At 55.2% G+C, this 21,917-nt stretch overlaps 1 protein-coding gene across 1 annotated transcript in view; it reads left to right on the top strand.

Annotated features, from left to right (window-relative positions):
* Positions 1 to 4,840: 4,840 nt before the first annotated feature.
* GRID2IP (Grid2 interacting protein) overlaps positions 4,841 to 21,917 on the top strand; it is a gene marked incomplete at both ends in the record, with an annotated part of 38,266 nt that continues 21,189 nt past the window's right edge. The window contains 5 exons of the mRNA XM_084271126.1: positions 4,841 to 5,404; positions 8,123 to 8,277; positions 19,104 to 19,358; positions 20,763 to 20,848; positions 21,256 to 21,325. Of these exons, the coding sequence (XP_084127252.1) occupies positions 4,841 to 5,404; positions 8,123 to 8,277; positions 19,104 to 19,358; positions 20,763 to 20,848; positions 21,256 to 21,325 (1,130 nt within the window). The remainder of the gene's footprint in view (positions 5,405 to 8,122; positions 8,278 to 19,103; positions 19,359 to 20,762; positions 20,849 to 21,255; positions 21,326 to 21,917) is intronic.

The raw sequence follows: 21,917 nt of genomic DNA, 5'->3' as shown, positions 1-21,917 counted from the left end.
CCCGGGGACGAGCGGCCGCGGGGGTGGCGGGGCGGGGGGGTGGGGGGGGTGTTGGCCGCGTCGGGATGGAGCCGCCAGCGGGCAACACACCGGGAGACGGATGAAGGATCGACCGGCACCTCCTGAAGCGGCTGAGGCTTTGGGGAGAGCCGTCGGGGGCCTCCTTCCTCCTCCTCCTCCGCAGCGGCAAACTAGAGGTTAAAGCTGTATAAATAAATACGTCTGCTGAATCCCAGCGCTGCGTGTTGTGTCCTTGCAGCCCCGGGTACTCGGTACCGCGCCGGTTCCTGCTGTTCCTGCGGGCCTGGCGCGTCCTGTGTGACTGGGGAGTCCGCAGATCTTCAAGTCCGTGGCCCTTGGTGAGATCTTTTAAGAGCAAAACCCCGCTGCTTGCGTACAGGAGCTCTGAGCATCACGTTCCCTTCTGCCACCGAGGAGCTGAGTCCGCTCCTGTACCTGATCTGCTCTAGAACCCAGCTGAGGCGGGCTAAAGCCGCAAGAGATGAAGGTCCTGTGCCGGTTCCTCGGGTGGTGGCTGTTAACTGAAACCATCCCCGCGCCCGGCCTGGCCGGTGCTCTCCTGAGCGCCGCTAATGAGCGGCTGATTGGGTTACGGTGCCTGGGTAGGGTTTGCCATGGAAACTCAGGCACTGGCTGCTGACAGGTACACTGATGCGAAAGCTTCGAAGCCGCTGTGATGGTTTTGCCAGCTCTGGGTCCCAGTCTGCTGCTGGCTGGATCTCAGGCACAGCAGGTAAGCCCTGTGAGGGGTGCAAGGAGTGCTTTGGCACCGAGATGAAATTGGCTTGGTCAGGAGGCAACAGCAGCGGGAGGTGAGGTTGGGTTTCAGGAAGGGGATCTTTTTTTGTTCCTGCTAAGTTCTCAGCTCACAACACACCAAGCCAGCACCTGAGAGGGTGAAATGCAGCTGGAGCACAGCTATCCTAGAGTGCCACCCAAGGCATTCTGCTCCTGACTGATGGTGAGGTGAAAACGCTGGTTTTCCCATCCTACCGATACAGCAAAATTTCTGTCCTGCTCCAGGTACAGCTGTAGGTTTGTTTGGGACAGTGGAGGTAACACGGCAACTTTGGCAGCGTAGACGGCGCCCTGGGATGGGGGGCTGGTGGCAGCGTGGCTACAAGGCTGTTTGTTTGCCTGCAGGCAGACAGGCAGGGTTTGTGCACCACAGTCCCTGCATGTCGCACAGAGCTGCCCACACTCCTGGCAGGAGCTGCAGCGAGTGTCACCGAGCTCTTCGTGGCCCTGTAGGCTGTGCTCAGGGACTAAACAGCCTGCAAGTACTTTTAACAGTAGGTTCTGCTTGAGAGAGGTGAAGCTGATTAAATCCAAGTGCTGTGAAAACGAGTGAAGAGTCTTGTCTGATCAAAGTCTAGCAGAAGGTCTCCAGGAAACAATCATTTTGTTAGTGTAGAATCCCATAACATTTCTTGCAGGGATTGAAATTCACTGTCAGTGTTTTAAAGTACTCAAGTCACTTAAAAGTGGTGGGAGAAGAAACAATTACTTCACTTGCTGGGCAAAATAAGAATGTACATTACAGCTGCTTTGTCTGCCTGTTTGGGCAGTGAATAGTGAAGATGCCCTGATGTTTTCTAGGCAGGTGTGTGCATTTCTGTGTCAACACGATGCATCTCGGTCACTGAGGAGGAGATTTGTGTTTGCGCAGAACCTCCAAGAAAGGAGCTGTGTCTTGTCTCTAGCAGAGCATCACCAACACTAGAGCTGGAGAGGACAGGAGGAAGAGGGATCTCCAAGTCCCTTGCAGTAAAGGCATGTAGGAACACAAAGGGCATGAGCGAGAGGAAGACCTTCCTTCCACCGCATCGTGCTCACCTTCAGCTTGGGCAGAGCAGGTCCCTGCAGGTCCCCTTTCGTAAGGCTTTACCTGACCCCATGTCAACTCCCAGGTTGCCTGAGGAGGTTGCTTCCTATCCAGCCCCGCGCTGCTGACAGCTCAGCCCTGGCTGGTGCAAAGGAACGACCTGATCGCTGCGTGTCTGTGGTGGGATGCAGATGGCCCCTCCTGCTGGAGCTGCAGCAGGACCTGTAATACCCTAAAACCTCTTAGCGTGCTAAGCCCTGGGATCCCTCAGTGCTGAGGAAGCAGAAGAGAAAATCAGAAAGAGCAGCTTAACGGGGAGTGGGTGCCAGCGGGGGTCTCTGCTGTGACGTGCCCTCAGCTGCTCCCTGCTGCAAGGGCCACCACTCCCCTGCACGGGGGGTGGGGAGAGCTCCCTTGTAGAGCCCTGCAGAAGTCGGTCCAGGCCCCCAAATCCCCACAGCAAACTGCACATTGTTTGGCAGATATGTACTCCCAAAAATGTGGTTTCCCACCCAAATTGATGGTGGTGGGGGCCGGAGAGGTCTCAGCATGTCCAGCTGCATCTCCGCTGCCTTGCAAAGTGCTGTCTCTTCAGATTTGCCCTGTGGGTAAGGGATTTCCTTCCATAGCACTAATCTGTTTTACCTCCTTCCAGCTCCTAATTCCCCCTAGATCTGTGGGCTCAGGTCAGCACCAGACTCAGCCAGGACCAGCACAGCAATTAGTCTGTCCACGCTTCTCTTTGCGATGGAAATAAAGTTAATTAGGAAAGGAAAAGGCAAAAAAGACCTTTCTATGTGCCTGTTGCTGGCTCAGAGCAGCTGGAAGGTCACAGGGCTCGAGTAAGAAGCCTGAGAAGGAGCAACCACCTGAGGGGCTGCCCTGGCTCTGCCCCCGTGCACAGCAGCCCACCTCAGGACTGGGATTCCACATGAGCACTGAGCCTCCAGCAAGCAGCCTGGGGGCTACAGCGAGGACATGGGAGCAGGAGAGATGCTCCCAGGAGGCTGGCAGGTAGGTGGGACCTGCTTCCAGGGGTGATGGAGGAGAACCGAGAAAGCTTCGACCCTGACCCCGTAGCGGGACAAACCTGCCGCCGGTGAGAGCCCGCCAGGCTTGCTTGGATGGCTGCAGACTTCTGTAAGTGCCTGAGCCACGGGGTGTAGAGGTGGAAGGGGGTGATGCAGTTCCTCACAGCAAGGTGATGGCTGGGGCTCTGCTGTCCTGATACTTACTGCAGCCTTCAAATCTTGTGCTCCCAGGGATGCCCTGGTGTTCACTTGCCAATGGATTTCATCCTGCTGTTGCCAGACTTGTGCCATGCTTCACCCTCACTACTCCCCCTCAGGTCCTTGACATCTGTACCCATTAACATGGGTAACAGCTTTCTTTCCTCTTGAGATAGCAACAACAATAATAATCCCTGATTTTTACCAGTATTTTAATCAGCACTGCTGTACAACTGAGGGCTTGATTATTACACTTACATTAGTGGCAGCATATTGCTTGGTCCTTTGTAGTATTTCCTTGTGCTGCCCTCTGTAATACAGCCTGGAGTGGCTGTTTGTGACAGCTCAGGTTAACACAGATTTCTGCAGTGATGCTGCTTTCCCTGCCCATCCCCACGATTCCACTCTCAGAGCAGCCTGGTCTGTATTATCTGTGCTGAAAATGGATGCAAAGAGAGTTCCTTTCATCTCTCTGACCTGCAGTAGGGTATTAAACGCTGTTTCCAGGGCTACTGAATTGTGACCAAGATAGCCCAAGTCTCAAAGGAGCAGAAGAAATCTCTTTTGGTCATTCAGATCAGAGCCAAGCCACCTTGATAGCAGCGAGGTGGAGGTGTAAAGGGATGTCTTTGCTGTGCTGGCATGAGCATGGACTGGAGTGAACTGGAACCCCCTTGGGCTACCTGGGAGCTCGGAGAAAGCCACTTGGGGGGATGCACCAAGAGCCAGCTTTAGGCTGCTGCTAGTTTGAGACTTGGATCTGAAGAGGACAAAGCTAAAGGTGCATTCATGAGGATGTTTCCTCAAGCAGTTCCGAGTTCTTGTACTCTCTGTAAGATTATTTGCCTGGGTAAAATAGCCTGCATTTCACTTCTGTAAATGCTTAATGAGTGTTAAATAACACTGATGGAATAAACAGGGGAGTAAGAAGCATCTTTACAGACAGCAAAGATTAAACGAAGACAAAATCTACATGCAGATTTATTTATGCACTTACACAGCAGCAGCATCGAAAGGGCATCCAAGTGAGATGTGTAGATCAGCTGATCTGATTCACCTTGGGCAAAGATGACTTCTGCAGATGTTTAGGGCTGATGTGCCCGATTTCTCCTTGAGCATCCCTGGAGCCAGTCCTAAGCCTTGAAATGAACCACAAACAAGTCCTTTGAAAATCCTCATCTTTGCATTTCATGATGCTGTGAACAGGTTAATGTTATGCACAGGACAGGGAGGGCACAAAGGAATACTCTCAGGAGGATCTGGCAAATTCTAGCGAATTTGCAGTAATTATTGAGTTGCAAACTGCTAAAACACTGAGTCTCAAGCAAGGCTGGTTAAAATAAGGCTGTCAAGTCACAGGTGATCTGTTCATTGACACAACATGCCAGGGAAATGAAATCATTATTTTGCTAGACAAATAAATGTGAGCAGGTGCCTAAACACGCTCCCCTGGAGAGGGGGGGTTAGGTAGGTGCCACCGACAGGCAGGACAAGGGCTGTCCCTCACCAACTCAGCCTCCTCACTGCTAATGGTGCTGGCAGTGCCTGCAGCCTGATGATAGAATAACAAAAGCTACTTTTTTTAGACAACTAAGAGGAAACCTGTCCTCCCTGGGTCATTTCTTCCCCACAGTGAGGGGGTACAGCACCAACTAGTGTCCTCATGCCCAATGAGATACATGTGGCATCTACAGGAGCTAACATTAAGGCTGGGAAAGGCACCACAACTCCTTCATTTCCCCTCCCTTCTTTTCCAGTTGCAGCCATGCCAGCAACAAACCAGGGCTGGCCAGAGGCCTTTGGATTCAAGATAACCGGGACCGGTCCGTGCTACATCATCTGGGTGCAGGAGGGCAGCAGCGCAGCAACAGCAGGGCTCCAGGCAGGGGACGAGGTGCTGGAGATCGAGGGGCAGCCAGTCTCCTCCCTGGGCTGCGAGGCACTGCTGGGGCTGGCCAGGCGCTGCAGCAACGTGCCCCCCAGCATTGGGGTGGTCTCCCGCCTGCAGCACGTCGATATTCCCCCCGGTCCCTGGGGATGCTTCGGCTTTGAGCTGGAGAGCAGTAGCCCCCCACGAGTGGCCAGCATCACCCTGGATTCACCTGCTGCTGCCTGCGGGGTCGAGCCAGGGGATTACGTGCTGGAAGTCAATGGGATGCCGGTGATGCTGCGGGAGGAGGCAGCTGCCATGGTGGGCTCCTGCTACGGACAGTCCTTGCGGCTGGGGCTGCTGCGGCCACAGCATGGGGCTGGGACACAGGACTCCATCCCCAACGCTGATGTTGTGCGACAGGAGAGGAAGAAGAAAGCTCAGGAATTCAGCAAAAAGGTAAGGCTGTGGTACAGGGCCAGTGTCCAGAACTCTGGACACACCCTGCACTGAGCAGTATGGAGATTCGCACATTCGGCCTTCGCAGTGCACTGGAACAGCTGGATGCTCCTGGCTTTGTCACTGACCAGGGGCTTCAGTGCCTGAGGGAAGGGTCTGATAATTACCCATGTTTCAATAATCTCTGGGAGAATAGATGCAAAGAGCTTGGAGATCCTCTAGGGGCTGATCCCAACAAGTACTTACTCCTTTGTGCTGTGAGAGTTTATGAAAACCCAGAGGGGCAGATCCCTCCCTCCTGCACATTGGGATGTCCCTTCCAAGTCTGATCATGTCATTCCACAGACATTCTAGCACTTCGTTGCAAGGGGAACACTGAGGTGATTACATCTTCATTGTGTTCCTGAAGGCTGCTAGCAGATAGTTGACTAAATACATTGCCTCGTGCTAATTATGAATTTGATCATGGTTGTTTTTTTAATCATTCTGATTTCCATTTCAAAGTAGCCTTTTAAAATACTGTTATGAAAATAACCAGGCTGGTGGGGTTTTTTTTGATCCCGTGCTAATAAAGGAACAAGATGTTCATAAAGAGATTCATGGGTATGAGCTGAATTCCCTCAGTCAGCCTCTACATTAAAGATTCACAAACATTCAGCAAGGTTTGGATTCATAAGACAGAGCATCGCATGTAAAACAGATACCCGCTGATTACAGGAGATTAACAACAGGATGAGAGGTTGTTCCACCTGCCTCTGTCTCATGAAGTCACTTTAAACCACATAAATATTTCCTGAGGATGACAGGAGAGCGCTTTTGAAGCAAGCTGGTCCCAATGCTGCAGGCACCTGCAGCAGCACCTCTGCCTTGTCCCTTCCCTGCCCAGCAAAGCTGCCTGTGCTGGCCCTCACCAGCCTGGGTACCAGCAGGTTTGCAGAGCATAGGCTCAGCTGGCAAACGCCTCTCTAGAGGGAATAAACAGCACAGATATTTTAAGTGGCTTCATTTTTTCACATGATGCAGAAAATAATAAACCCCAGTGGGATGCTTTATCCCCTCGGTTACCTGGAGCTTGGTTCTGATAGGTGCTGCTGGTGTCCGTGCGAGGAGCATCCAGGCATCCCTGCCCACCCATCACAAGGCTGGGAGGTCAGAGGGTGCTGATGGCTTGCATTTCATGCCTGTGCTGTCCATAGGTCACTTCCAAGCCCGAGGTACAGAGGCTTTTTCCCAGCCTCATTTATTTGGCAGAGCCTGTTTGAGTCATGCTCACCTGGCAGACAGACCAGTGGAAGCACTGGGACCAGGGCTGGAGCTGTGCTGCACCAGCCAAACATCCTGGGAGCACCACTGAAAGTGCTGGAGGTACTCAGGGTCTCAGTTCCAGGCCAACATCTCCTCTTGTCCCCTCCACACTCAGGGACACGCTGGAGACCACACTGACATGAGGGGTGGCAGCACCCCCACAGTCCTGTCCACCAAGCCCTTTGGTCTCAGCCCAGGCAAAAAAAAATTAACAGCAGCATCCTGGGATTCAGCCCACCAGGAACACCACAGCATTCGTCATTTCTGTCCCGGACCTTGGGTCTGGGATGCATGTGAGCCTGCCCAGGGGATACAGCTGCCTGAGCTGCCCCAGATTCGGTAACCTTGAAGTGCCGCTGCTGCTGCTGGGAGCCCCTGCAGCACTCACGTGGCGGCTGCGCAAGCTCAGCAGCACCAGGAGGGTTGTGCTGGGGGTCACAGTGCCTGTGACAGCCCTCCCCAGAATGCTGCCAAGTGGGATGAGCACCTGGAAGAAACTGCTCTGCCCCTTCCCTGGGCGAGGGCCTTCCCCAACCCACACAGGGGGCTCAGCCAGGCAACATCTGCTGGCTCCCTCAGAGCCCAGAGGTACCAAACACCCCCCCTCCTCACTGCTGCTTCCCCCTGTACTCACAGAGCTGGAGGGAAGCAGTTAAATCTGCTGTCAGCATAAAGCCATCACCTTGCAGGAAAAATCCAATGCACACAGGGACATCACAAGGAGTTCTCCAGAGCTCTGTGCATGCTTGCTGTACCCAGCCAGACTAAGCTTCCCTGGCCTGGGAGGAGGCTAATAAGGAGGGTCCCATGCAGGCTAATTGGCTGGATGGTAACTAGCTAATTACTCTACCTGTCACAGCTGCCACAGGTGGAGAGGATAGGGCAGTGGCTGGGAACTGCTGATGCTCTTGCCAGGTCTGGTGCTCATGTTTGTGCTCCCTCTCCCCACTGCCCTGCAGCCTCCTGGAATTAATGTCAGCACAGTGCTGCCTGGCAGGATCGTGGAGTGACTGGAGGCTTTAGCTCTTCTGAAAGCCTGGGGTGATGTCCTCTGCCAGGTAGACTCCAGACCCATGCACCGGTTCCCCACTCAGCCATGGCATAGAGCCTCTCCTGCAGAGACACCTGTGACCTGGCACAGTTTGGGGGGTTGATGGCACACCCCTGTTTCCAGTGTGTTTATAACATGCAAAGCAGCGCTACCAGGGATGTGTGAGGCCCCAGCAGTGCTGGATGATGGGCTGATGACTGAAGTTTCACTTCCCTCCCTGGGTGGGTTCCCTCCTCATTGGCTGACCAGGTGCTGCAAGGAGACAGACATATTTTCTGCATCATTAGTGCCTCCATACACAGAGTTAATTGCTCTGCTGCTCAGTGCTGCTTCCCTCTTCTTTCCTGGCTCCCACGCTGCAGGTGGATGACATCCTGGGTGACCAGCCAGAGGTCAAGGAGAAGGTGTTCACTGTCCTGAAGCAGTACGCAGCAGAGAGGAAGGTGGAGTACTTGGCCTATGCCCTCTGCATGGTCCTCACTCAAGAGTCCCACCAGCATCTGATTGACAACATCAGGTACAGGGTGTGAGCAGCTCCGTGCCGATCACTAAACCGCGCGCGTCCATCTGTCGCGATGAGCGTGCGGGGCTGGGTGGTGAAGGCTCAGGTCAGGAGGCTCCTGTGGGGAAGGTGCCAAGCTCCTTTCCAAGGGGGAGCTAAAATGGGCTTGGTGGGGTTTCAGCCCAGCAGCTCTGAGCTTGCCAAGCTGTGTGTCCATCCTGCCCCGGGGTGGGACAGCAGGGACCTGCGGTTGCCCACAGCTCACACTGTACCAACTGCTGGCTGCCCGTTTGATGGGAGATGGGATTAGCTGCAGAATGGCTGGTGATTCTCCAAAAGCCTGGCTGGGAAATAAACCAAGCTCTGTAAGGTGAGAGCTGGCAGTGGGCAAGGGGTCGGCCAGGGCTGCCAGCAGCTCCAGAAGCAGGAATGGCTGCAGGGGGTCTCTGCCAGCTCCATGGGGTGCCTCTGAGCCAGCATGGCCTGCAGCATCCCGGAATGGCCAGGGCTGATGTTGCACATCCTGGGATGACCTGCTAATGCCCTGCTTGGGCTTGGGATCCCCAGCAGTTCTCGAACCCCCAGCAGAGCAGAGCAGAGCAGAGCAGAGTGGTGATGCTGTGGGTGTGCAGCTGGTCCACTGCTCTTCTTGCAGCACTGTGGGCCAGCGTTGGTGCATGGACACGTGGTGAGGATTATGGCCAGGCTGAGACAGTGGCCATTAGGGAATCAGGTCTCCATCTGCCCCCACACTAGGTCTGGCTTTCTGATTCCTGCTTTAATCAGTGGAATTGCAAGATATTACCGTTACCATAACAACGTCCCTGTGCCGGGGTCTCTGCCGCGCTGCCATGGTGGGGGAGGATGGGGAGAGTGGGTTGGTGGCCCTTGTCACACAGTATCCCCCTGCTCTGCCATGGAGGCACGTGGGCCACCCAGGACCCCCCCAGCCCTGAGTGGGGAGCCCTGCAGAGCTGGGGTGTGGAAGGGACTGTCACCTCCCCAGCAGCTGCCTTGCCTGGGTGCCCACGTCCAGGCTGACCTGCCCCCATGGCAGCGTCTGGTACCTCCCCAGATGTCCTGGGGGGACCCAACCTGCAAACAGCTGGGGCTGGGGGAAGGGATGGCCAGCACCAAGCCCCGCCTGAGTCATCCTCCCAAATTAGTCCCAATTAAAAAACACCCACCACCCACAGGATAAATCTTTTCCCCAGCAAGACGCACAGAAATACCTCTAATGCACAGGAGAGACCCTTTGTATTCATCCCTGTGGAATTATAGGGGATTCCTGCCCTCCCCCCCCCCAAAAAAAAAAGGATTTGAATAAATTTCTATGTTTTCCTCTGGACCCAAACCCCTCTAAGGGGGCACAGTGGGTTCCCCCCAGGGTGTCTCTGTCCCAGCAGCCCCCATGTCAGCGGAAGAGAACGTGACCAGACCCAGTGCTGCTGTCCCCCTGTGCAGTTCAAAGCTTGCCCCATGCCCAGCCCCAAGATGCTGTGGGGTAGCACTGTGTTACAGCTCCCTGATAGAGGAGCCAAACCCTGCAGCCATTCCCTGCCCCCACGTGAAAGGCTAATGCCAGCACTGGGGCAAGAGGCACTGTAAATCGGGCAGCTAATCTCGAGTTAATGGAAATGAAATATTTAGCTCAGGGAAAAGATTTACTGTCTGATCTTAATGAAATGAAGTCAAGAAAATTATAATGATGATCAAAATATTGCTTTGGAGAGTGGGTTTCCTGGCTGCAGAGGTGCTGGGGAGGTGGGGGCTCTGTGTGTGCTGCCGTGCACAATGTGAGCTGCTTGTCCCAGGGTTTTCCATCCGAGGTGCCTGCTGCTGAGCAAGAGCTTTTAATGCTTTTAATGACTCGCTGAAAGGTGGTGAGGGGCTCTGGGTGCTCTGGACATAGGGGGGTGCTGTGAGTTCATGGGGGTGTTTTCTGCTTGGCTCGAGCTGGTTCAGTGTATTGCTGGCTGAGGAGGGGTCTGGGGTCTGCACCCCAACCAGCACCTCGGGGCTGGGCAAGGGCTGTGGGGGGGATTCGTGCAAGGGGGGAGGTCCCAGCTCTGACAAGATTGGGGGGGGGGGCTGTCCTGTACACCATGATCTGGCCCATGCAGCCCCCAGGGGGGAGCTGCCCAGAGGAGTCCTTGGTGGGGGGGCTGGGACGAGCCACTTCCAGTGATGGCCGTGCCCATCGGCCAGGGACTGTGGAGGGATGCTGGGGCTGATCCCAGGAGGTGATGCCTGCAAGGGTCCCTCCCCATCACTCACCTTGCCGACAGCCCTGGCAGGCTGGCCAAACCCTGCAATGGGGCACATGGCAATGGGTGACCGCATGGCCCCCGCCATGAGAGCCAGGCAGCCAGTACGTCCCTGTCAGCTGCTGACCCTCACACTGGCCTGATTGGATCTTCCCTCTGCACCAGCTGTATTTATTTTTGTGTGGTTGCTGCTGCCAGTGGTCCTCCCTTCCCTGCCTGTCCCCTCCCCAGACTCCCCCCAGGGTTTAACATGCTCCCTGCAAGATGCTCCCTGCGGTGCAGCGTAACCCAAGACCCCCAACTCAGCACACAGATCGATGGGGGCTGCAGACACCTCTTTTCCTCCTGTCTGTCCTTGGGCTGGGCTTCTTCCACTGTTGGTGTATTTTTGCTTTTGGTTTGGTGCTTTGTTGTTTGGTTTTTTTTTTCCCTTCTTTTTAGCTCAAATGGATTTCATCCCATTTGCCCAGAATTAAGCTCCTGCAGAATTTAATTTGCTGACATTTTCCTCATCCGTTTGGTTGTGGATAGCAGGGATAACGCACGTGCTGTGCCGGTTCCTCCCCGCTCCCATCCCCTGCCCATATGGCTGGTGTGTGTAGTAAAGTGTGCGGTTGTAGTTCTGCTGGAGAATGATGAAATACGGCAGCCAGGGGGGAAGATGAGCTGTCTCGGGTGAGTAAGAACGGACCTTTCCTGGGAGCCGAGGGGGCTGGGAGGGCAATGGGTTTAAAGCAGCTTAATTCCCGAATCCAGCAACCCCCAGCACCGCAGAAACGAGGTGTGCTAAAAGTTAATTAACTCTTAGCATCCGTACTGCGTTGTAGCTGCTCTCGTCGGGGACTCCGCCGGCATCGCAGCTCTGCCAGGAGAGGGGAATTTTGTCTTATTCCATCACCTGCAGATGCCAAAGCCAGGGTCTAGTCCCGGGGGAGCCGTGTGGTTTAACTCCTCTGCTCCCCGTGCTGAGCGTGTATGCATGGGCTGTGTGTGTCTCGCACCGGTGTGGGGAGGGGAGCGGATTATTTTGGGTAGGTCGGGGTCCCAGGGGCGCGCGGCTCTCGTCACTGCTCTTCTTTCTGAGCTGCTTTCAAACCAGGGCAGAGCTGTGATTGCAGCAGAGGAGCGGTGCTGGCTCTGCACCCCGGTGCTCTGCAGTGCTGTCACCGCAGCCACCAGCTTCTCCCAAACTCCGGGGGCCAAAGTTGCCCTCTAAGCTGAGCGGTACGGGTACCCACGCTTCAGAGGGGTTGAGCACTTGCACATCACCTTGTCCTGGTTGCCATGTCCCCCTTTGCCCCGTGCGTCCCCCCAGCGCTGTCGGCATCAGCGGCAGCGCCTGTGCCAGCGTTGCACCCAGCAGTGGTGCTTAGCTTTGACACATCTGTTTGCAGTGGAAGTGGGGAGCGATGGAAACCCAGATCCCCTCCTCCCCACCGATCTGCTGTGTTACAAAACCTGGTGCATAAACCGCCGGCATTGCCGCTCACACGGACATCGTCCCATTAACCTGGATTCGAACAGCGGGATGCGTGTGTGCTCCGGAGCATGTCCAGCCTCTCACTCTGGCCACATTAATTTGTGAGATGGTAACTGGTGAGGGCTGTTTGGAGTGCTATGGGTTGTCACAGCTCTCCCCTAAGTCCCGTTGTGCTCCGCGCTGTTGCGGGGAGAAGAATTAGGGGTAGTTTGTTACTGGGCTGCTTTGGTTACAGTGCATTGGCTTCCCAACCAGCCTCTGCTCCTGGGGGAACACCCCAGCGCTGGCACTGCTCTGACTGCAGTCACTTTTGATCCCTGACAAAGATAAAACCACGGCCTGTCAGGGGTTCCCTTATTACGGGAGAAATTCCACCGGGTTCATTTTAATAATGCTCCAAACACAATCTATTTGTCTCAGCTTGTTTTTTCAGGCAATGAAATCGCTTGGCATGTCCCTGTATTAAAACACTCCAGCCATCTGTGACTGTCTCTGGATAAGAAATTTCATTTTAGCCAGCAGGATTTATTTACTGTGGGTTGTGTTGCTTCTCCTCTTGTCCTCCTGGCCCCTTCCCACGTGCCCACCCCTCCAAGGCTGGGGGGAGGGTGCGATGCAGTGTGTAGCATGGGTGTCCCCCCTGAACCTGCGTTTCTCTGGCTGTGTCTGATGCAGCACATCAGGCTGCACACAGACACTGTCCTCCTGCCCACGGCCTGGGCAGACCCACTGGGAAACCACACTGATGGCAGGATGATAATGGGGGAAAATCAGCTCTTGTCTGCTTCCGTTTTAAAAAAAAACTCCAAATACCAACCCTAATCTGATAGCTGGACATATGGTGAACTGCCCAAAAAAGGGAATTAGGGCAGCAGGAAAAAAATGTGCCACCAGGGAAAACAATGGAGAGTGGAGTTCCTTTTCTGTCGTCTGAGTTCAAATGGGTCATGACCAAAATGCCTCAGTGCAAAATCTCCTCTTAGGAGATTAATTTCTTCTGGCAAATGGAGCTGTGGCTGTAATGCAGATTGTGTCAGGCTGGTGGGCTTGCACATCAGTACTGAGTCACAGCTTCTACTCTGGGATGTGGGTACTCGGTCCAGGTGTTTTCTAGCATCTTATAAGGAAATGTGAGTTTGTCCTGGTGTTCCCACCAGAAAGCAGGGTGGGGACAGTGCCTCACACGAGGTGGCTGCTCTCTGAGGCTCCGACAAGTCAGGGGTGACACAAATGCCCATGCCCCAGTGCTGGTGTGGGGTGCTGGTGTGGGGCATGGGGTGTGTGGGAGCTGCTGGTGGCCTGGCACAGCAGGTGGAAGGGTTCCACATGGGGCTGGGGACAATCACAGGGTCTCCATCAAAGAGACATTTGCATTCACTGACCTAGTCACAATCCCCAGAACTTGCTGGGTGATGCTGGGCAGGATGAGGGCTGCAGAAAAAGCCTTTCTGGGGTTCTCTTTGAAGGTGTCTGTGTCCCTGGCAGCTGTGGAGATGCCCATCCCTACCAGGGGAAGGACAAAGCCACTGGCTTTTGGTGCTCAGCATGGTTTGGGCACAGGGACACCGGGTTTGGGAGAAGTGAGAGCACCCTGGTGACCCAGCTGCTGATGGGGAAGGTGACCCTGGGCATGGGCTGTGGTGCTGCTCCAGGAGGCTCTTACCAGCAGATAACGCATCAGTTGTTACTGGAGCTGGTGCAGGGACATGTGATGAGGGAGTTACCCTCCCCAAAAGCTGCCGTGCAGGGTGAGGGGAGTTTGGGCTGTCTCTTGGGACACGTGTGGTGGCCAGGAAAGAGCTGCAAGGGGCTCTTGTCCCCGGTGCATGGCTGCTGCATCCCACCATGCCTGTGCCCTTGTGTGGAAAACCACCTTCATTCCTAGTTAGTGCTAACAGCAGTTACATCTGCAAAACCTCTGCAGCCAGATGAGTGATTACCAAGCCACCTGTTACCAGGGGTAAGGGGGTAACAGTCCCTGTGAAAACTGCCTGTCAACGCTTGCTGCCGGGCTGGAGCGAGTCCCGCTCCTGCACAGGGTCTCGGAGGTGCCACATCCTCCCGTGGCTGTGGGTGCTGCCCAGGCTGGAGGCCAGCACAGGGCTGCCATCATCCCTGCCCACGCACAGAGGGGGTCAGGTTTGGGAAAATCTGCCCAGGTTCAAAAGTCCTTCTGCGTGGGTAGAGCAGTACGTGAGTTTTCTCTCCCACCAGTGTGTGAGTTGGAGCACTGTGGCATGCTGGCAGGGCAGCAGTGCTTTTCCAGGCAGGTAGCTGTTTGCACAGCACCATTCAGACGTAATCCAAGTGTAACTCGGAGTTTTAATCCACCCTGGGACATGTTTTCCTGCACAACTGACAGACTCAAGGTCAGGTCTTCCCAGTTGTTTTGGGGCTACACCATATATTTTTCATTTTCCTTTCCTTTGTTACCCAGAGATCAGATCTGATGTTTGGCAGCTCTGGAAAGCTTCACATCCTCTTCATCAAACGCGAATGCTGTGTTTAAAGATGGTGTTATTTAAATTAAAGAGGGTTTTTTTTAAACTTCAATCCTTAATGCAAAGCATGGCTGTGTTACCCTGGGGGTAAATGATGCTCTGCGGCTTGGGAGGAGGTTTGGGCCTGTGACTGTGGTCCTGGTACTGGTGCTGCTCCTGGTCCTGGTCCAGCCTGGGCAGCTCTGCCTGTGCACCCAGCAGCCACACACACCCGCTGCCGCCGATGCCATTTGCCTTTAAGGTTTCTCACCCATTACAGAAGCATGTAATTTAAACAGAAGCACTTTAGAAGTCAACTAATTAGCACCAGGGAGGCATCCCCCCCGGAGTTCGGCGCGGAGACGTGCCCTCCTTTCTGTTACCAGATCGAGATCGTTCCAGCTGGAAATTACAGCGACTGCAGTTTTAGGGAAAGCGAGAGGCTTCTTCGCCCTGAGTCAGGGCAGAGCTGGAGTGGGGAGGGCAGAGCAGGCGCCAGAGCCCAATTGATAAAATCCAGAGGCACTCGGTAGATGGTAAACCTGCACCTGGGACTGAGAGTGCTGCGAGGAGACGAGGGCGAAGGGAGGCAGGGACTCAGCCCAGGTAGAGTTTGCCGGCGAGCTGGCCCATCTGGCCGGGGTCCCCAGGCACCGCGGGTGTGCCAAGTGGCAGGGGGGCACCGGCTGGCGCGCGGTTTGGTTGTTGGATCCGGCCGCGTCGTGGGCGTGAGCCGAGGCTGAGACTCAGCTGCATGAGGATCTGAAGCATCTCCCTTTTGTTCCCACCGCACCCTGGCAAATGGGAAAGGACCGGAGTTTCTCTCGGCATTTTCGGTACGTCTCTCTGCTCCGCTCCTCCGCGCGTCGTGCATGGTGTTGGGTGTGCTGGGAATCCCTCACGCCCCGGCAGACGTCCCCACGATGTCTCTCCTGCCTCGCTGAGCTGCGGGGACCCTGCCTCCTGGCACCGGTGCAGCCCTGCCACCAACCTGCACCCACCGCTGCAGCAGCGTGAGCTGGCGGGGGGCAGTTGAGCAAAGCTCAGATGGATGATTGGGATTGAGGGGCTGGGGAGAGGCACATCTGGGTCTGCTTTGTCTCCATGACTGTAGCCCACCAAAGGGATGGACGGAGAGGGCAGGGCTTTAGGGGTGCTGTGTGGTGCAGGGGCTGTGATGGAGCAGGGATCAGGGACCCCTCTCTCTTGGTCCTGGCTGAGTGTGAGCTCTGGGCAAACTTGGGGGTGCTTTTACCTGCTCCTGACAAGGCTGCAGCCACCACTGCTGCCCTGCTTGGGGAGTCCCCTCCTGCACCGGCAAGTGTCAGCACCCAGCACCCTGGGTTAGCAGCATCCAGATGAGCTCAGTACTCATCGCAGGATATGTGGCTTGTGAAAGGTGGTTTTCCAGGGCTCTGGGATGGAGGAGGGGTGGCTCTCAGTGAGCTCTGGCTGCAGAAATGGAGCTGTCTACTCAGAGGTGAGCAGCAAGTGACCCTCCTGGGGTTTTTAAAAACAGTGAGTGTATCAAAGACTGAGATGTGCAGAAGATCTTGCGCTGAAGTGAGTCCCAGAGCAGAGCTGAGTGGCTGGGGACAGGCACGCTGGCTCCTCCTGAGTGGCCACCCCATGGCCGAGTGGCCTCGTCCCAGCCCGGCTGCTTTGGAGAGAGAGCCAAGGTGAAGCAGCTTGCAGCCTCTGGGGCCTCTCCTGGCCTGGAAAATCTCCTGAATTCATGTTTGTGTGTTAGAGCAGACAGAATCCTGCTGAAGACTGTGTGGTGACACTGCTGCAGAGCATGGTGAGTGCACCAGGGCTCAGGCTCACACTACATCGGCATTGGGGAGCAGGCACAGGGCTGCAGTGCCCAGGGCTGGGGACAGCTTTCCCGTCCCCTCTCCAATAGGGAACAGTGCCAGGGCTGACCTGGCGCACGTGTGGAAGAGGACGAGGAATCTGACGGCACAAGGATGATGCTTCTCAGCTCCCAACCTCTCCCATGGGCACACACAACCTTGTGCGAGCTGCTGGGACACAGTGCCAGCCCCTAGTCGCAGGGTGACCTCTGCAAACAGGGCAGGTGCTTCCATGCTCTCTGTGTCACTCTGGGCTTTGCTGAGAGAGGGAAACCCCAGCTGGGTGCTGCACCTCTGTGCCATGCTGGTGGGTAGAGTCGGGCCTGTCCCATGAGATGTCAGGGTGCTGCAGAAATAGCTGCTGTTTCTCACTAAGCACCGGGCACCTGTGGTGCTGGTGGTGCTGCATGGGTGGCATTGTGCTGGAGCAGAGGACAGGCTGAGGCATCAGCACTGTCTAATGACACCCCACGTGCTGCCTTTGGTGGGTCCCTTGATAAGGACAGGAGCTGAGCACACACAGTTTGAAGGTCAGCACCTGCTGAACCAGGGGGCATCATGGAGCTTGGGGGGTCCAGCACTGCAGCATGGGGCAATCCTGGGCTCCCCGAGGCTGCGCTGCAAATTCTCTCAAAGGGTTTGGCAGGAGGAGACTGTTTCCCATGCTTTAATAGGATTGTTTTTACTAGTCAATTAGCTCCTCTCCTTGCTAAGACACTGTTTTACTCCTAGCCCTGAGCCAATCCACAGTGAAACCCTTAAAGCATGTCCTTGTGCCTGGTTATCAAGCTAGCTGTACCTTGCTCCTCAACCCTGATGTTTGCCAGCCCGCAGGCAAAGCAGCAGTCAGAGCAAAGTGGGACAGCCCTGCTGCAATGAGCAGGGCCAATTTAATTTGGCCAACTTAATGGGACCGTGCTTGTTTTGCCAGCAAGGAACCCGGACTTGTCCCAGGGCAGAGGTGTGAGGTCCTGCCGGGACTCACCGCTGCCACGCAGCATCCCTGGCACGGGGCTGCAGCAGCCTGTGTTCCCACAGGAGCCTGCTTACAGCTGGGTGAACTATTTATTAGCGTGATTTCACTCTTTTCTAGTTGATGCTGAATGACAAATTGACTGTGAATTGTACCAACGCGTTCCTTATTTTACATTATCACCAACTGCTTTGTGTGAGCATATGCCAGCCTCGGGACGGCTTGCGATCTGTCTGCTCCGACTCAGCGTGAGCATCAGCTCTTATTTTGAGTTCTGCATTTTGTTGGGGAGAAATACAGATGTCCTGGGTCCTGGTAGATTTGGGAAATGAAGCCTCCCCTTGCGTCTCCTCTGGCTTCGCCCAGGCTTTCAGTGTCCTTTGGCAAAGTCACCTGATGGATGGCAGAGACCCATGGGAGCTCCAGCCTCTCCAGCCACGTTTCGTTAGCAGCTGGGTATTGTCAGAGCTGTGTTGCACTGGGGCATGAAGGTACAGCCCCTCGGAACAAGTTGCTCTGGGTCCTCTGATGCCAGCTCCAAGTTTGGCCCAGTTAGTGCCCCCACCCCGAGACGCACTCCCTGGGTGGTTTGGATGTGATGCTGGCATCTGTCCTCCACCACAAGTGTCAGAGGTTGTGCTAATGTAGGGAGCGTGTTCTCACACACCACAAGGTGAAGAGCACTAATGAACCTCACAAGATGGTATTGTCTAACGAGCAAACGCAGCTGCGACAGGCAGCCCGGTACGGGCACAGGGAGGAGTTGCTATAGAAACACACGGAGATAACAGCTCCTCCTGAAGCCCCCAAATGTGCAAATGGGGGGGTGGTGGTAGGAATAGGTGAGCAGGGTGACAGCATCTCACTGTTGTGATGGCAGAAGGAAAAGTGTTTTCCTGTGCTACAGGGATGAAACCCCAGCGTGGGAGGGAGCAGACGCACCCTTCCCGCTCCCTGCTGGGATCCCGTTTTGTGTGTGCTGTGCTTCCCCCGAGGGTCCCAGGGTGTCCTTGCTGGAGGCACAAAGGTGACCAGGGAGGTGACCTGAAATAGAGCAAGCTCCCAGAGGTGTCCCCTTGCCTGCAGCATCGTTATGCCTGTCATTGTCCCCACAGCACCAGTGACTCCCAAGGGCACGAGTGTCCCATGGGGGAGTGGCAGAAGTGGAGACTGGAGCCCAAGAGAGAGCAGTCCAGAGCTCCCAGCAGAGAGGCTGGGGCAGGAGATGGCAAGCACTATTTTGAGAGTCCCAGAACACCCTGGGGAAGAAGCAGGTCTGGAGGAGGAGGCTTGGTACCAGCAGCACAGGGGGCACTTGTACGTTGGGACCCCTGTCTGTGGGTACCATGCAGCAAGGGGATGGGTGCTCTAAGGGTGTCTAACCCGGACAGCTCCCTGGCTGTGGAAATGTGGAAGGAAGCAATTAATCCGGGACTCAAACTGAACCTCATCATCAATGTACTGAGACCAGGAGCTGAAGGGGTCCAGAATGGGATGCATGAGGAGGAACCAAGATGTTTGGATCAGTCTCTGTGAGCACTGCACAGTGGAGGGATCTGACCTCCTCGCCCCAGTGGAGTCACGCATGGGACAGGGCAGGAGATGAAGCCGGTGTCCCCAGCCCAGGCACTTGCAGCTCTGCAGAAGGCTGAGGCCAAGAGCTCATGAGGCGCTGGGTCTGTTCTGCCCTTTCCCAAGTTGGGATCCTATGGCAGGATGCAGAGCTCTGGGCCGTGACCACCCCAGCCCCACTCCTCATCCCCTTCCCTTGTCTCATTTCTCCAGGATTTTCATCCCCAAGAAGCACCGGCAGCGGTTCGATGAGGTGGTGTCCCAGAGCCTGATCAGCAAGCTCTGCCGCTCCAAGAGCGAGCAGCACAGCAACCGGCTGCGGCGCAGCCGGAGCGAGGACCACCAAGAGCGGCTCCTGGTCTCCACCCGCGCCAGCTCCGTGCCCCGCAGCCATGAGGAGCTCAGCAAGAGCCTGCGGAAAACCACGTCGCTCATCACCAGTAACGTGGCCACGGGGGCTGCCCGCAGGTAACACCTCTCCTGGATGCCCAGAGTTCCCAGCAGCAGCCTGCTGCTGTGTGGATGGCAGCATGGGAGAGGAATGCCAGGGAAAGGGGAGAGGCACAGGGAAAGGGGATGTCTTTGGTGTGCAGAGGGTGAAATCCTTCTGGGATGAGGTGGATCTCTCTCTCAAAGGCTGGGCACGTTTGAGCCCCTTGTCCCAGCCACAGGTCCCCCCTCACCGTTGCAGGGCTGAGGAGCTGAGATGGTGTGTGCAGGCTGCGAGGGGATGCCAGCTCCTGTGCTGGGTGGGATGGAGGGTGCCTGGCCACAGAGCAGGCTGTACCATCCTGCCCTGCCCTGTGTCTGGGTGCCAGGCTGTGGGAGGAAGGGCAGACAATCCCTGGTTCATGGGGATTAACCCATTTCCTGCTGCCCATATGGCCAGATCTCAGCAGCCCGGAGGGCTGAGGGGCCCTGCTGTGCTGGCGGTGGCTCCGGCTCTGGTCCCAGCCCTGTCTCACACAGAGAGAGCAGGGTTTGGTCTGCCCAGGAATATTCCCTGGAAGGACTGTGCTGTCACAGGCACCCCTTGATCTATTCCTCTCCCTCCAGCTGGTGTTTGGCTGCAGCACACCTTCCTGCCAGGATAATTTTTGGTGTGACTTATCCAAAATCCAGTTCCAGCACAGTCTCTGTCCCTGCCAATGTAGGATCGGTCCCTACAACGGGCTTCCTGGCTTTAAATTATATCAGTGATGTTGCCTGCCCTGTGGGAAACAACAAACAACTAGCTCCAATCAGCCTCCCAGCAGGGAGATTTCCTAATGCTCCATCCAAAATTTCCTAGCTGAATTTAATTTCTCTCTCATCAGCCTACGAGATCTTTGCCCCCCCCTAAAACACACCATCACTCTTACTCTGTGCAGTATATAAGCTATATCCCATGTTCCACTTTAAAAACACATTGGGTTTGAAGGACTGGGTGCTGGGTGTTGGTAATTAATGCAGAGCAAGAGGCCATGCTCAGGGGCTCTGCCCCTAAAACAGGGGCATCACATCCTGCCCCCAGAGCATTTGGATCCCCTATGTTTGTGTCTGGGCCATTTCTAGCACCCCCCAGATCACTCCCCCACCAACACCCCACACTGGTTCAGCACTGTGGGCTTGCTCTTCTCCCCAGAACGGGCTGCAATGCACCCATCCAACACACCTTCCCTCCATCCCCTCTCCCTGTGGGTAGGGCATTTTTGGGGGTTCCCACTTCAAAGACACTTTTGGTATTGAAGGGGACCTTGTGGAGACACAGGGAACATTGACAGCTTGGGCACTGAGGAGGCACCCGGGCTGAGGGGGCTTTGGGGGGGCTGGGAAAGGAAACAAGAACCAAATCCCAGGCTCTGATTTCACTTTTGCTTTGTTCACCTGCAGAACTGTGCGAGTTTATAAAGGCAACAGAAGCTTTGGGTTCACGCTACGTGGCCATGCCCCAGTGTGGATCGAGTCTGTTCTGCCAGGTAAGAAACCCTCCAGCTGCAAGATCCAAAGACACTTATTTCTCCTCTGAACTTGAAATTTCAAGTGCCTGCTAGGAACTAGCAAAGGGGCTGTTACAGGGCTCAGCAATGGAGTTTCCCCCAGTTGAAGAACTAGCATCTTTGGTACAATTGAGTCTGGCTTTCTGCACTCCCAGTTCTGCAAGGTGGGAATGGTCTGTGTTTGGTGACTTGCCTGAAATCACACCTGCCTGTCCAACACAAGCTGGGTACTGGCATCACTGAGCTCCATAAACAGCTCCAGCCCACCCAATGTCCCAGCTGCCACAGAACCCCTGCCCTGGGGTGGTGGTGGGGGGTGTCCCTGGGTACAGAGCAGCCAGAGAGCTGGGACCCAGCTAAAGCCCCTCTGTTCCCTGTGCATTTAGGGAGCCCAGCAGAGAAGGCTGCTCTCAAAGCTGGTGACCGGATTCTATTCCTCAACGGTCTGGATATGAGGTAAGAGGCTCTTTAAAAGGGGTCCCAGGTTAAGAGGGGTCTCAGGGGTGGTAGGTAGCCAAGTACAAGTGCATTCACTTGTTCACTCTTGTGCAACAGAAACAAGAATGAGTTGTCTGTGAGAACTGTTTCCTGCTGTGCACAAGGCATTTTGCCCCCTCTCCTTTACTCTTCTTTTATAAAAACTGGCTCCAAGAGCAGGATTTCAGCTCCATCCCTGCTCCTCCTTTGGCTTCTCCGTGCCAACAGCCACGTACAACGCATGGCACACGACAACTATTGTCCTGACCCTGATTTGAGCCCCCCAGGAGTCATCACCCAGCCCACAAGTCACTCTGAATGGGATCATAAGCTTAAAACTACACAGGCAATCACGTTTCCACCCGAAAAGTTTATTCTTCTATATATTATTTGTGCACAACAAAAGCAATCAAAGCCAGGGCTGAGCGTGCACCTCGCTGGGTAGCAGCAGCCACCGGTCTGTCTTTGGGTTTGTCTTTCTGCATGAAGAAAAAAAAGTGGGAGCAAAGGGTTAGGAGCTATGTGATAAGAGGGAGTGATGAATATTTAAAGGTTAAACATCTGATGCTGC

Source organism: Gallinula chloropus (assembly GCF_964237585.1).
Source record: "Gallinula chloropus genome assembly, chromosome: 15".
Lineage (NCBI taxonomy): Eukaryota > Metazoa > Chordata > Aves > Gruiformes > Rallidae > Gallinula > Gallinula chloropus.
This window is presented reverse-complemented; position numbering and strand designations above follow the sequence as displayed.